The following is a 14,819-nucleotide window of genomic DNA, read 5'->3' as shown; positions in this document are numbered from 1 at the left end:
TTAGAACAAAGATTTTTCAAGGAACATAAAGGACATTTAAATGCACAGTTAAAAAAAAAGTAGTTATCCTGCTGCGTGTTAAAGGCCTGAGTGTAAAATAATTATTGTGCCAGCTTGTGAAAACAATGTTTAATTATTATCCCAAAAATACTCGATTTTTGCTTGCATCTCTGAGAAATTCTATCGCAAAATCTTAGTGCTCTAGTGCTACCATAGGTGTTAGACTTGTTAGAGGTTTAAAACGTCTACTTTTATACTATTAAAAAATTTCCCAACCTAGCTGAAGATAGAAGAATAAATATGGGATTTTTTTTTAAATCAGTCTAAAAACAATGTCTTTAATTGGGTCCTAAATGAAGCTTAAATTGCAGATATTATTGTTCACAGCGATAAAGCTTATTTTCTGAGTACTATGACTACGTACTATGTACGTCCACAACGTGTTTAAAATGGATTTTTAGATCAAATTTTAAAAATTAACAGAAAAAGTCCTACTTGACAGCTTTTTCCAAGGGAACCATGGTTGATCCACCGTAAAATGTTGTCTTGTTATGTTTTTTTTTGCATTAAAATAAAAAAAAGTGATCAGAAAAGGTTTTTAAGCGTGTTTTTCACCGTTGTACATAAACATTAACATCAGCCTTTAGGACCCTATTGTTCAATGAAATTGTTAAGCTTCTGAAGGTTGTCACAAATTATTAAAAGTTTAATAATAGCTGTCCACTAGATTTTCCAATGGAAAAATCAATGCCTTTCAAATACTGTAGTTGTTCGGTAACTGGGCTGCTTTTAAACTGGACACGTCAAAATACCAAAACAAATCGAAACGACCGAGGGGTTAGTGGATGCCAAAAGCCTGCTCAATAAATTAAAAAAAACTTTATTCATACTTTTATTTAATTTCAAGTCACAATTAAAGAAATATGAAAAGTATGCATTGTAAATAAATTTGAGTAATTTTTTTTTATTTCACCAGGAAAATATTATGCATCGCTGGTCCCCTCGTTATTTTTCGTTCAGCCCAGTTAGCGAGCAGCATTCGGTGACTGGGCTACGTTCTCAGCCCAGTTACCGAACAAGTACTGTACTTTCTAACTGCCTTTTTCCATGCAAATTTCAACTGAAAACTACAAATCTTACAATTTAGCACAAAGTCGGCACTGATTTTTTCAATTTTTCGATACTTTTTATCCTTCCATTTTTATTCGATCAACCCAATTAGTGTATAAGTACTGTATAGAAACATTTTAAACTAATAGGAGAGATTAAAAAAAAAACATTTAAAAGAGCAAATAATACATATATTTCCCAGACTGCCCCAAAACATTCGAAACTATTAATATTGCATCGGCCAGCCTAAGCAAACTGCCTTATCAGCCACCGAACCGGTGGTGATGTTCACACGTGCTCCCAGTCCAAAAGCCGCCCGCTCAAGTCACGTTTCGCAGAACAGCTCACTATCTTATCATGACTCTTTTCAATAAGACAATCCAGCCGTCCAAAGTTCACCTTTCGGGGTCACCGTCATTGTGGATTCCGGAATGTAATTGTGTTGGCGGCAGACGTTGCTGAAGGGCGCTGATGCGCTGAACAACAGAAGAGAAAAAGGTTTTCACCGATAACACGTTTTCTTGTCAGTTAGAATAAAACCACGCTAAAGCTAACAACGCGTTTTTGATTCATCCAGAATCCGATCCTCAAACGTAGTAATTCCACACTAAAGACGGTTTTGGCCATTGCCAATTCCTACAGGTTATTGGTCCCAGTGGAGGATCGGTGAATCGATCGGTTTTACGGTGGAAATCGCGGATTTTTCGGACACTTGTTTTCGGCTTGCGAAAGGCTGGCTCGGCCAGCGGAAAGTTTTTTCAAGATGGCCGACTCGGGAAAGTGCTCGATCCAGAAGTTGTCGAACAGCAACTACGCGATGTGGAAGCTGGAAATGGAGATGGTTCTCGAAACCATGGAACTTTGGTTTGTTGTGGAGGAAAACGCTCCCAATCCGGTGACGCCAGAGTGGAAGAAAGCGGACCGGAAGGCCCGCGCGAACATTGTGCTTGCCATCGAAAGAGGCCAGTACCCGCTTATCAGGAGCTGTGCCACGGCTCGGGAGGTGTGGGACGCGCTCAAGGCCTACCACGAAAAGCAGACCGTGGAGACGCAGCTGTCGCTTCTGTGCCGGCTCTGTGACGCGAAGATGGAGGAAGGTGGTGACGTTGAGAAGCATTTGCTCGCCATGGACGCGCTGTTCCAGCGAGTGGAGGACGCGGGATTCGAGGTGGCAGAAAAGCTCCAGATTGCCATGATCCTGCGGAGCATGCCCAAGTCGTTCCATTTCCTGGCGTCGTCGCTGCTTGTGCGTAAGGACTCGGAGATCACGATGGCGCTCGTGAAATCTGTTCTGACAAACGAACACTTTTTGCGGGTGGGACGCAGCATGAGCACGCAGGGAGAGGAGCGGTACCAGAAGCACGAAGAACAAGGCTTGGCTGCGCAGAATGTAAACAAAGCCAAGAAATGTTACTTCTGCAAGAAGCCGGGGCATTTCAAGGCGGATTGCCCGAAGTACCAGCAGTGGAAGGCGCAGAACGAGAACGGCGAAGCATCCGGCAGCAAGCCACCGAAGACCAAGCCGGGAGCGAAGGCTAAGCAGGCGAAAGACGGCGCGAACGATGCTGTCAGTTTCTCTGCACAAGTTCGTGGAGAAGTCTGTGCAGGAGTGAAGTTTGGCAACTCGTGGACGGTTGACAGCGGAGCATCGTGCCACATGACAAGTCGCAAGGAATTTTTCAACAAGCTCGATGATTCCAGTGTGGCTGTGGTGATGGCGGATGGGAACTGCTCCATGTCAAGTGGAACCGGCGGCGGAACTGTGGTCGGCGTGAGCGGTGCGGGAAAGCCGAAGGACATCCATCTGGAAAATGTCCTGTACGTGCCGAAGCTGGAGAACGGGCTGCTGTCGGTGAGCAAGATCGCCGAGAAGGGGTTCAAGGTGCTGTTTACTCGAGACAGCGTGAAGATCATCGACGAAGAAGACAACGTAGTGGCGCTGGGAGAAAGATCCGGCGGCGTGTACGTCCTGAAGGAGTCTGCGGAGGTTGCGGCTGTAGCTGGAGGAAGCTGCCACACGCTGAACTGCCAACATACGTGGCATCGGAGACTCGGACATCGCGACGTAGCAGTGCTCGATCGCATGAAGAAGGAAGATTTAGTGTCCGGAGTGAAGATTGTTGACTGTGGAGGCAGAGGAAAGTGTGAGGAGTGCTTGGAAGGCAAGTCGGCCCGATTGCCTTTCCCTCAAGTGTCCGTGAAGAAGACGACGCAGCCGCTGCAGCTGGTCCATACGGATCTGTGCGGACCGATGCCGGACGTGACTCCAGGCGGGAACCGGTACTTTATGTGCATCGTCGACGACTACAGCCGGTTCGTGAAGCTGTATCTGCTGAAGGACAAGGCAGAGGCGAAGGAGTACATCAAGAACTACGTGCGGATGGCGGAGAACCAGTTTGGTCGGAAGCCGGCCATCATTCGCTCTGACCGGGGCGGAGAGTTCGTGAACAAGGAGCTAGCGCAGTTCTACCGGGAGGAGGGGATCCAGTCTCAGTTGACCGCTGGATATTCCCCGCAGCAGAACGGGACTGCAGAGCGTCGGAACCGCTACACCAACGACATGGCGGTGTGTATGCTGCTGGACGCGAAACTGCACAAGCGCTACTGGGGAGAGGCCGTTGCAACCGCAGCGTACATCCAGAACCGCACGCCGTCTCGGGTTGTCGAGAAAACTCCCTACGAACTCTGGTACGGCCAGAAGCCGGATTTGAGCAACCTCAAGATCTTCGGCTGTGAGGCGTACGTGCACATCCCGGATGAGAAGCGCGGCAAGTTCGACAGCAAGGCGGAAAAGCTAACCTTCGTTGGCTACGACTGCAAGGCGAAGGCTTATCGTTTCCTGAACAAGCGAACCGGTAAGATCATCATCAGCAGGGATGCAAGATTCCTGGAAATCGGAGCAGGGCTTCAGGAGGAGCCTCACGACAGAACCTTTGAGGTGGAGCCGCCGATGACAGATGCTGATGATAAGTCGCTGGTGGATGACGACGCCGAAGGGAATCGCAGCTTGGACGAGGAACCGCTCTTCGAAGGTTTCCTCGACGAGTCGTTGTTCGAGGGTGAAGAACCGGGCCAGCCAGCACCAAGAAGGACGCAGCGCTCGAACGCTGGTCAGTTGCCGAGACGATTGGAGGATTACGTCGTCGGCAGTGCGAAGCTCGAAGTGGTGGAACCGAGCAACTACAAAGAAGCGATCACCGGTGCGGAAAAGGACAAGTGGCGGAAGGCCATGGACGAAGAGTACGAGTCGCTGTTGTCTAACGACACGTGGACGCTCGTACCGCTACCCCCTGGACGTCAAGCCATCGGATCAAAGTGGGTGTACAAGCAGAAGAGAGACTCGGCTGGGCAGGTCGTGCGCTACAAGGCAAGACTCGTTGCTCAGGGATACGCGCAGCGGTACGGTGTCGACTTCAACGAAGTGTTCGCGCCGGTCGCAATGCAGCAGACGTTCCGGGTGCTACTCACTGTGGCTGGACACCGCAAACTTCGAGTCTGGCACATTGACGTCAAGAACGCATATCTGAACGGGAAGATGGACGAAGAGCAGTACATGCGACAGCCTCCCGGATACGCGGTGCCTGGAAAGGAAGCCCTGGTGTGCAAACTCAACCGTTGCCTTTACGGACTCAAGCAGGCGGCGCGGGTTTGGAACACTACGGTGAAGCGGATTTTGCTGAGCTTTGGATTTAGGCAGTCTACCTCGGACGCGTGCCTGTTCTCGAAGCGGCTGGAAACTGGTGAGTGGATCTACTTGCTGATCTACGTGGACGATATGATCGTGGTGTGCAAGGACAAGAAGCACATCGTCAAGCTGGAGGAGGAACTCAAGAAGGAATTCGAAATTTCGTCGCTGGGCGAAGTCAGTCAGTTCCTCGGGATCAAAGTCAGCAAGAACGCGGATGGCTACTACTCGATCAGCCAGCGCGCGTTCATTCGGGACATCGCACAGCGGTTCGGTCTCGAAGGAGCAAAAGGAAGCCAGTTGCCGTTGGATGCCGGCTACTACAAGCTGTCCAGTGAAACCTTGGCCGACAAGGAGCAGTACCACAGCTTGGTCGGAGCGCTACTCTACGTGGCGATGAACTCGCGGCCGGACATCGCAGCAGCTGTATCGATTCTCAGCCGGAAGACCAGTTGCCCACGCGACTGTGATTGGTTGGAACTAAAGCGAGTCGTGCGATACCTGATCGCCACGGAGGACTACGAGTTGAAGCTGGGAAGGAGCGTCAAGGACCTCACGCTCGTTGGATTCAGCGACGCAGATTGGTCTGGAGACTCGACCGATCGGAAGTCCACGAGCGGTTTCGTTTTCGAACTCGGCGGCGCAGCTGTTAGCTGGGGAAGTCGGAAGCAGAACTGCGTGGCTACATCAACGATGGAGGCCGAGTACGTTGCGCTTTCGGAGGCGGCGCAAGAAGCGGTCTGGTTGCGCAGATTGCTGCGTGAACTGGGCGAGGAGCAGAAGGAGCCGACGATCATGAACGAAGACAATCGCAGCTGCATCGACTTCGTGTCACAAGATCGTCAGAACAAGAGGAGCAAGCACATCGACACGAAATACTACCATGCGAAGGACCTGGTTACGGGCGGTGTGATCCAGTTGAACTACTGTCCGACCGACAGTATGGTTGCAGATGTGTTTACCAAGCCTCTCGGGGCGACCAAGATGAAGAAGTTCGCGGAGAACCTAGGGCTCACTCAGAAGTCCTAGAACCGGAAGTTCAGCAATCAGCGAGGAGGAGTGTTGGCGGCAGACGTTGCTGAAGGGCGCTGATGCGCTGAACAACAGAAGAGAAAAAGGTTTTCACCGATAACACGTTTTCTTGTCAGTTAGAATAAAACCACGCTAAAGCTAACAACGCGTTTTTGATTCATCCAGAATCCGATCCTCAAACGTAGTAATTCCACACTAAAGACGGTTTTGGCCATTGCCAATTCCTACAAATTGAACATTTCCGAGCCCAAAAACAACCTGGCGCATTTATTGATTTTGTTTGTTTGGCTTGCGCAGCAAGACCGCGTGGGAAATTACGCATCAACCGGGTCGGGTATTTCCCCCAAAAGGCATTCCCCGCCGTCGAAATGATTGACGTCAAGTTTGTTTTAAAAATAACCACTCTCATTAGGTTTGAATGGAGAAGAGACACTCACCGCCGGCCAGCAGGTTCTTCGCGATAAAATCTAAATTCTTGCGGGCCGCTTCCGTCTTGGCGGCCTTGGCCGCCGCGGCGCTGGCCACTTCGGTGTCACCACTTTTCAGCGATTCCATGGCTGGTACTGCGGACAGTTGCTTCGGTAAACAATCGGAGAGAAATTCCACCCGAAAACGGATTCCGGAAAGTGGGTCACCCAGCAGCTACTTTTATTCTCTTCTTTCTCGCCGAGCTGGCCGCTGACCAACGGCAATTCACGTTAATTTGTGAGGCTTTTTTTTTTGGAACAACTTTGCAAGATCAACCGCACTTGTTCAATTCACTGTGAGGAATCGATTACTTTTCAATCATCTTTCCAACCATTCAATCACGCAGCAGCACTTTCTCTTATCGGTCACGAGATTGACCAACGAACCTGCCCTCGCACGGGGTCACTTCCTTGAAACTGGACCACAACAAACAAGCAATCAACGGCAGAAAGGCGTTCAACAACCCCTTCCGGAACCGAACGACCCTCCTCAACGCACAAACTATTCTACACAAAAACACACTTCCCGGACGAACTGGCCACGGCTCACTGATTTTGGAAGTGAAAGTTTTCGCGTTCCGTCGACGTCAACATCCAGCTACGGAGCAGAACCACTTTTACGACCGATCGCGACGAACAGCAAACTGTGAATGAGCGATCGATCGGCCGCCGCCAACAGTGAGAAAACGAGAGAGGATCGCGCGGAGACCGATCGGCGGATTTATGGTTACGTGGACAGGGTCACTGGAAGAGCGGACCAACGCGAGCAGCTGATGACTCTGGCTGGAGAAGTGCGGTGGCGGCGCACGCGAGACTTGTGAAGTAAACAAAAATAGACCTTTTGACAGAAGTTGACCCTGCGGCTGAAAGTGTGGTTGCAGGAGGAGGAAGTAAGTTTTGGAAAGGGCTGAACAGCTGGAATCGGAAAATCGGGGAATCAGTACTGCAGTACAGATTTCCCATTTAAACATTTTTGAGTTTTTGCTAAATTTTAGAATGTAAATACTGTATTTAACGACACTTTTTTAAGTTTTCCAATCTAATGGGACACTATAATGATTAATTTCATGAACTCTGTGACAATTCGAAAAAAACGAAAAATTTTAAAATAAAAATCTTCATTCTAAAATTCTAAAATTCTAAAATTCTAAAATTCTAAAATTCTAAAATTCTAAAATTCTTAAATTCTAAAATTCTAAAATTCTAAAATTCTAAAATTCTAAAATTCTAAAATTCTATTAATTAATTCCATGAACTCTGTGACAATTCGAAAAAAAAACGAAAAATTTTAAAATAAAAATCTTCATTCTAAAATTCTAAAATTCTAAAATTCTAAAATTCTAAAATTCTAAAATTCTAAAATTCTAAAATTCTAAAATTCTAAAATTCTAAAATTCTAAAATTCTAAAATTCTAAAATTCAAAAATTCTAAAATTCTAAAATTCTAAAATTCTAAAATTCTAAAATTCTAAAATTCTAAAATTCTAAAATTCTAAAATTCTAAAATTCTAAAATTCTAAAATTCTAAAATTCTAAAATTCTAAAATTCTAAAATTCTAAAATTCTAAAATTCTAAAATTCTAAAATTCTAAATTCTAAAATTCTAAAATTCTAAAATTCTAAAATTCTATAATTCTAAAATTCTAAAATTCTAAAATTCTAAAATTCTAAAATTCTAAAATTCTAAAATTCTAAAATTCTAAAATTCTAAAATTCTAAAATTCTAAAATTCTAAAATTCTAAAATTCTAAAATTCTAAAATTCTGAAATTCTAAAATTCTAAAATTCTAAAATTCTAAAATTCTAAAATTCTAAAATTCTAAAATTCTAAAATTCTAAAATTCTAAAATTCTAAAATTCTAAAATTCTAAAATTCTAAAATTCTAAAATTCTAAAATTCTAAAATTCTAAAATTCTAAAATTCTAAAATTCTAAAATTCTAAAATTCTAAAATTCTAAAATTCTAAAATTCTAAAATTCTAAAATTCTAAAATTCTAAAATTCTAAAATTCTAAAATTCTAAAATTCTAAAATTCTAAAGTTCTAAAATTCTAAAATTCTAAAATTCTAAAATTCTAAAATTCTAAAATTCTAAAATTCTAAAATTCTAAAATTCTAAAATTCTAAAATTCTAAAATTCTAAAATTCTAAAATTCTAAAATTCTAAAATTCTAAAATTCTAAAATTCTAAAATTCTAAAATTCTAAAATTCTAAAATTTCAAAATTCTAAAATTCTAAAATTCTAAAATTCTAAAATTCTAAAATTCTAAAATTCTAAAATTCTAAAATTCTAAAATTCTAAAATTCTAAAATTCTAAAATTCTAAAATTCTAAAATTCTAAAATTCTAAAATTCTAAAATTCTAAAATTCTAAAATTCTAAAATTCTAAAATTCTAAAATTCTAAAATTCTAAAATTCTAAAATTCTAAAATTCTAAAATTCTAAAATTCTAAAATTCTAAAATTCTAAAATTCTAAAATTCTAAAATTCTAAAATTCTAAAATTTTGAAATTCTAAAATTCTAAAATTCTAAAATTCTAAAATTCTAAAATTCTAAAATTCTAAAATTCTAAAATTCTAAAATTCTAAAATTCTAAAATTCTAAAATTCTAAAATTCTAAAATTCTAAAATTCTAAAATTCTAAGATTCTTAAATTCTTAAATTCTTAAATTCTAAAAATCCAAAAATCTAAAATTCAAAAATTCAAAAATTCTAGAAAAAATAAAATTCAATGACTCTAAAATTCAAAAATTCTAAAACTTTAAACCTTTTTTAGAACAAAAAATCAGCGATTTTTTTATTCAAACTTTCAAAAATTTCAAAATTCTTTAAAAAAATAATGCTAAAATTCATTATTTTTTAATTGAAGCATTTTATTATTCTAAAACTTGGAAGCTCCAGTTTCTAAAATCTTAAAATTCTAGAGGAACATTAGAGAAGGGCATAAGCGATCATCAAAATCAAAAAGTGATCATTGACAAACCTGTAAGAAATTTTATGAAATTTCGGAAAAATAATACAATTTTCGCTATTGCTATGATTTTTTTAATCAACGATTTTTTCACTCAAATTTATTTTTAGATGGCCTAACAAGTGGCCTAAAATTAATCCTAACATGTTAAAAAATGTAGGAAGGAGCAAAAAAAAAAGTAGTCATTTATTGAAAACAAAAAGCTAGAATGCAAAAAACTTAAAAAAAAATTCTGCCCTCAAGATTTCTCCAGACATTTTTAATGAAAGTCTGGTTTAAAACCACTGTTCTAAGCTTTTAGAATCTTTTTTTTTTTATTTAATGAGTTTTTGACATCAAAATTTTAATTTTTGAATTCTTAAATCAAGTCTTATTATTAATTTTATGAATATCTTGCGAAACTGCATACCGCCCTTGTGAACGTAGTCGCTCATGTGCTCAGTCACAGGGATTGCTATTACAAACAATTGTACAACACGCAACAATTGTACAACACGCAAAATCCACATAACACAGATCTGTGTAAAATTTGACACAGATTGCCCAAAACCTGGAATACACAGAATCTGTGTAAAAGCCTTGTACCCAGATGTGTGTACAGCCGTTGTCTGTCAAATCTGTGTAATTTTGGTTAAGCAGACTGTGTAAAATTTTACACAGATCTGTGTTAATTGATGCACAGAATTTGGGTAGAATATTATCATTGTTTTGTACAAAATTTCATTTTATATCATTTAATAATAATAATAAAAAAGTTACTTTATTAACGTAAGTTTGAAGATTCTTGTATACTACATTCTAAACTCGATTCGCGACCCAAATATTTGAACGCACCGCAGTGTCTGTTTGCTCGTGCTGCTTCCGGAACACTTCGACCGGAACCGGCTGGAAGGCGGAAAGTTTGTCCACATGTTTTAGACTGGAATAAGTCCGGATACACGACGGTCCGCCTGGTTGAGCAGGCTGCCAGGTTGGTAAAGCAGCAGGCGAGACTGTCGCTTCCGTATTGACATCAGATGCTTGAAATGGGTCTTCTAGGAGCAGGACCACGTGTCTTTTTCATATCCCCGACACGTTTATGGCCGGAATGTATAAAATCTGGAAGATAAAACCATTTTAACAAAATTATAATAAATAATCAAGAGATCGAAAAACTTACCAAATTCTCGGAACATGAAAGACGCCATCTTAGCAGCGTCTCTGTTTTACACAGATTTTAAAGGAAAGCTGATTGAAAATCTGTGTATATTTTTACACAGATCTGTGTAGTAAAATTACCCAGATTTGACAGCTGGAACTGTTCAGAAATCTGTGTAATTTTTTTACACAGATCTGTGTTATGTGGATTTTGCGTGTAAACAAAACGTCATCCATCTGTCACTCGTTCACCAATTTTTTTAATTTTTTTCCTTTGATGGGTGACAGGCTAAGACCACGGTTGGTCCATCTCGCCAATTCACCAATTTAATTAATTGAATCAATCAAGTCTGCAGCTTCTCCGGTTTCACGCTCAGATCAGATTCGTGTCCGCAAACTTTAATGTCCATCCGGTAATTTCCACGTGGAAATCTGCCCATATTTCGTTATCATGTCCGCCAGCGGTCCCATCGTCGCGTAAGTTAAGACTTTCTTGGAAACCAGTTGATTTTGTTTACATTCGGATTTGCTTCCAGCTCGCTCAAGATTCCGTTCCCGACGCGACGTGAAGCCGAAATCGCCTACGACGTGCTGCGGGTGGACGCCGAACCAAAGCGCAGCTTCATCGAGAAGACCCTCAAGCTCGAGGACAACCAGCTGCTGGTGGAGTTCCGCGGCGAGCAGGCCAAGAACGTGCGCGTCGGCGTCGGTTCCTTCTTCGAGTCGCTGATTCTGTGCTGCGAGACGATTGACCAGTTTGGACCGGCCACCTTGGAGCAGTACGAGCACTATTAGGATGCCAGAACACACGCCCGCCCCGACGCCCTCCCGTGCCATTTACGGATTCTGTCTGTTTCTGCTCTTCAAAACCCTCTTCATCCTGTACGTCCTCTGGGCCTTCATTCCGACGGAACTGCTGGACGGGTTCGGTCTCACCTACCTTCCGGACAAGTACTTTGCCCTGTTCATCCCGATCCTGCTCCTGGTCGGCCTCACCTTCTTCGCGTTCCTCGTTTACCCGTCGCTCTCACTTGCGATGATGCCCGACCGGGACGCGGTGGCCACCGTGACCGATCCGTACGCGATCGTGCGCTGTCAGTACCAGTTCCCGGATCGGCAGCACTGCAACCAGCGCATTGACCGCCCGTACGGCGACAGTTGGCTGGTGAAGCCGTTCTGCTCGAAGCACTCGATCCGGGTGACCACGGCCAGTGATCTGCGCGGGAGTGTCCGCATTTCGAACTTTTGCGATTGTCCGGTGGCTGGCACGGATGAGGAGCGATGCTTGTTGAGGAAGGATCCGGGCCATTTGGGACGGTTGAGGGGGAAGCCGATGGTGCCGGCGGTGGCAGATTTGAATATGGCCGAGGTGAGCCGGGTGTTGTACCGGAAGAAGGGGAGATAGCTTGTTGACCAAAATTATTGAATTTAGTATCTTTTTTTGTTCCATGAAAGCATTTTGCCAAATGAAACGAGCAAAGTCGTGTGAATTCCTGCTAAGATAATCTTACTATTTTTACTAAACATTTATTTCCACAAAATGTAACTGAGAAATGGAATAGGGGGATGGCGTCGCTATTTTTAGACCACGTTTTCCACTTTTCCTCCATCGAAACCGACTACTTAATCGACTTTTTTTGCTGGGCGAGATAGGACGTCGTCTATTTTTAGACAGTGACTCAGCACTTTTCCACTCTTGCACTTTAAAAAGCCAGATGGCAGCACGATGTAACGCCACGTCCCTATTGAATTCAAATAAATGTACAAACATTTTCACTAAGTATAAAGTAAGTTTTTATTTTTGATTTTAGATTTAATCAGCAACGGGCAATTTTTTTTTATATTTGCATTGAAAATCCTTTAATTTTCATGTTTATGTAGCATATGAACTTGGTAAGGAATCGGTCAAGAAAATAAAAATCAAAATTTAATGGACGGCAGCGGAAGCAAGCCAGAGAAATAAAGAAAAGCCCCAAGAAATCGCTCCCTCTCTTTTGTTCTGCTGTTCGCTTTTTCTTAACCCTTTTCCTGTAGAGTTGCGTACAGGCCCTTAAAAATATTTAAATCTTGACATTTTCAGAAGCCTTGTAATTTTTTTTATATTTTTCTTTTCAAAATTTTTAAATAAAAATAATGAATAACTAATTAAATCTTGCTCTATTTTGTATTTTTAATCCTAAAAAAATCGAAATTTAAAACATTAAAAAACAAATAAATTGAAGCTAAAAATTTGTAAACTTTTTTAATATACAATTATGAAATTCGTATTTAATTTATCAATTTCAATTTGAGAACAGAATATTTTTATATATTTCAGATTCAAAAATGTTAAAACCAGCTTATTATATATTTTTTTATTTGAAAGAATTTTAAAACCTAAAAAAATAACTTGAGTAGCATTTAAAAATATAAAAATTTCGAAATTCAAAAAATCTTATTTTAAAACATTTAAAAAAACTCAAAATTGGATCATAAACAAAATGTTGTGCGGAGTGTTGAGTTTTTTCATTGGTCTATGGCTAAATACTTTCAAAAATAAAAAGTTGAAAAATACAGAAATAAAAAGTAATAATTTATCAAAACAATAAAATAATATTTATTTAATGAATATGAATGAATGAGAATTTTGGCAGCTGTCCATGCAAAAATGGTACGTAAAAATTCGAAAATCTGTATCTTTTGAAGGAATTTTCTGATCGTTTTGGTGTCTTCGGCAAAGTTGTAAGTATTGATGATGACTACTCAGAAAAAATTGGTATATACACGGAATAAAAATTCCTCGATTTTTGAACTAACTTTTTTATACAAAAAATCAATTTCTCAAAATACGTATTTTTGTTTTTTTTAAATTTTGTTATGTGGCAAATGGGCAGTATTCATGATTGCTGAGAGTCGCAGGACTCTCGCCCTTAGCTATTAGTAAGTATCCAGCAAAGCAAAGGGTATAGCATGCATTTGATACTGTCAACTCCCATTCGGCTGTGTTCTCGTCGCTGTCATGTTGTAAACTGGAGCCGAGGGAGGTCCTGTTGTGAATTCTAGTTGGAGGTGGTCCGAAGATCATTGAAGAAGGTAGAATTCGCCATCACCCAAGACACGAAGGCACGAAGGATAGACCATGTCTTGGAGGGTGAAAGGATGATAGGATTTAGTGATAATACCACAATTTTAATATTTGTCTTTCTCTCTTATTTCAGACAAAATGTCTGGTCCGAGTCCAAGGTGTTGCAGAAATCTTCCACCATACAGAATGGGGTCTTCCTTCTATCATTTCATGTATTTTGAAAAAGGTGATGCGCCGAATGTGGACATATAGTTTATCACACTTACTCCATATGGTGTGAACGTGAAATGCTGTATGTTTGCAATTGGTGCAGTGGCTATTTTCAAAACAAACTAGATTTTTCCTATTATTTTAAGATAAAATTTAGTAAAATCTATCTATCTATTTTTTGCTATTGCTATAACTTGTCCCTTACTTCACAAACTTTAAGTACTCTATTCTTCAATCTTGGAATCGCAATACATTATTGTAGAAATGTAACTGCTGAAAAAATTGGTAAGAAATTTGGGCATAACTGTTATTAATATGATTAAAGGTACGTTCAATCTGTTTTAGTATAGATGTTAACTCTTCAAGTTTGTTTGTCTTGTCCCATATTTCACAACTTCAGTTGTTTTCTAGTAAGCTTCTCGTTACAAGTTGGTAGTTCTGAAGGTTTCTTTATTCTTTCTTTCTGTGTTAGTCTGTTATTCAATGTTCGATTTTATTTTACATTGTACTTATCCCATTTTTTCTCTCTTTTTCTCTTTCATGTACCTTGCGAGCATACGATGACCGAAAAAGTCATTGTATCAGCCAACACACGTGTATTTTTCACAAAGCCGCGAAACAGAACAAGTATTTTTATAAGTGCGTGAATAACAATCGGTCGTAGAAGCTCAAAAAATGTGAGAACAATATCGCGTCGTGGTTAAGTGATAATAAGGCGAAGAAAGTAGACGACGATTCCGCATGAAGGATATAGTGGAAATTCTGCGTTAATTGTACAATGGATGAAGGTTTGAAGTTGACACTACCAAAAGGGAATGGTAAGATGCAATAGTAATATTGCTAGGTTTGATAGTGTCAAAAGGTAAGATCAAGAAATAAGGATTATATGAACCTATATTGTCATAATTATTGTATTCACTGAAAATTCTATCCACTTTCTACCCCCAATGTGTCCTGCACTGGGGGTGCCTGGGGTAACTTCGAGTTGACCTGGGCCGCCCGAGGAATTATGTCGTAGGTGGTTCGTGTACTTCTCACTCACCTCTCCTCGTGGCAAGGTTTTCCGTAGGTCTACACTCGAACATGCAACATGGGACAGCATGAATCTTCAGCTGAAGCCGGACGAATGTATTCCGAAAT

General features: G+C 40.9%; 3 protein-coding genes across 3 annotated transcripts in view; 2 read left to right on the top strand and 1 right to left on the bottom strand.

Moving 5' to 3' along the window:
- LOC120428797 (solute carrier family 25 member 16-like) overlaps positions 1-7,087 on the bottom strand; it is a 41,642-nt gene extending 34,555 nt beyond the window's left edge. Inside the window, exon 1 of the mRNA XM_039593895.2 lies at positions 6,265-7,087. Coding sequence (XP_039449829.1) covers positions 6,265-6,382 — 118 coding nt within the window. The 5' untranslated portion in view covers positions 6,383-7,087. The remainder of the gene's footprint in view (positions 1-6,264) is intronic.
- Positions 7,088-10,686: 3,599 nt separating this feature from the next.
- LOC120428811 (EKC/KEOPS complex subunit LAGE3) lies at positions 10,687-11,200 on the top strand. The gene is made up of 2 exons (XM_039593912.2): positions 10,687-10,882; positions 10,942-11,200. Exons 1-2 carry the CDS (start codon positions 10,857-10,859, stop codon positions 11,198-11,200), a joined length of 285 nt encoding a protein of 94 aa, XP_039449846.1. The 5' UTR covers positions 10,687-10,856.
- A 1-nt stretch (position 11,201) lies between these two features.
- Positions 11,202-12,192, top strand: LOC120428810 (uncharacterized). The gene has a single exon (XM_039593911.2). It carries the CDS (start codon positions 11,202-11,204, stop codon positions 11,808-11,810), a length of 609 nt encoding a protein of 202 aa, XP_039449845.1. The 3' UTR covers positions 11,811-12,192.
- Positions 12,193-14,819: the final 2,627 nt, after the last annotated feature.

The sequence above is a fragment of the Culex pipiens genome, chromosome 2 (assembly GCF_016801865.2).
Source record: "Culex pipiens pallens isolate TS chromosome 2, TS_CPP_V2, whole genome shotgun sequence".
Lineage (NCBI taxonomy): Eukaryota > Metazoa > Arthropoda > Insecta > Diptera > Culicidae > Culex > Culex pipiens.
Note: the sequence above shows the minus strand (reverse complement) of the source record. Positions and strands in the feature narration are given on the sequence as shown.

What these genes read in the sequence shown, in the direction of transcription:
- LOC120428811 (XM_039593912.2), top strand. Translation starts at nt 10,857, where the DNA reads ATGTCCGCCAGCGGTCCCATCGTCGC. An exon ending in GCCAGCGGTCCCATCGTCGC is followed by an intron (nt 10,883 to 10,941) that starts GTAAGTTAAGAC and finishes ATTTGCTTCCAG; the next exon opens with CTCGCTCAAGATTCCGTTCC.
- LOC120428810 (XM_039593911.2), top strand. Translation starts at nt 11,202, where the DNA reads ATGCCAGAACACACGCCCGCCCCGACGCCCTCCCGTGCCATTTACGGA.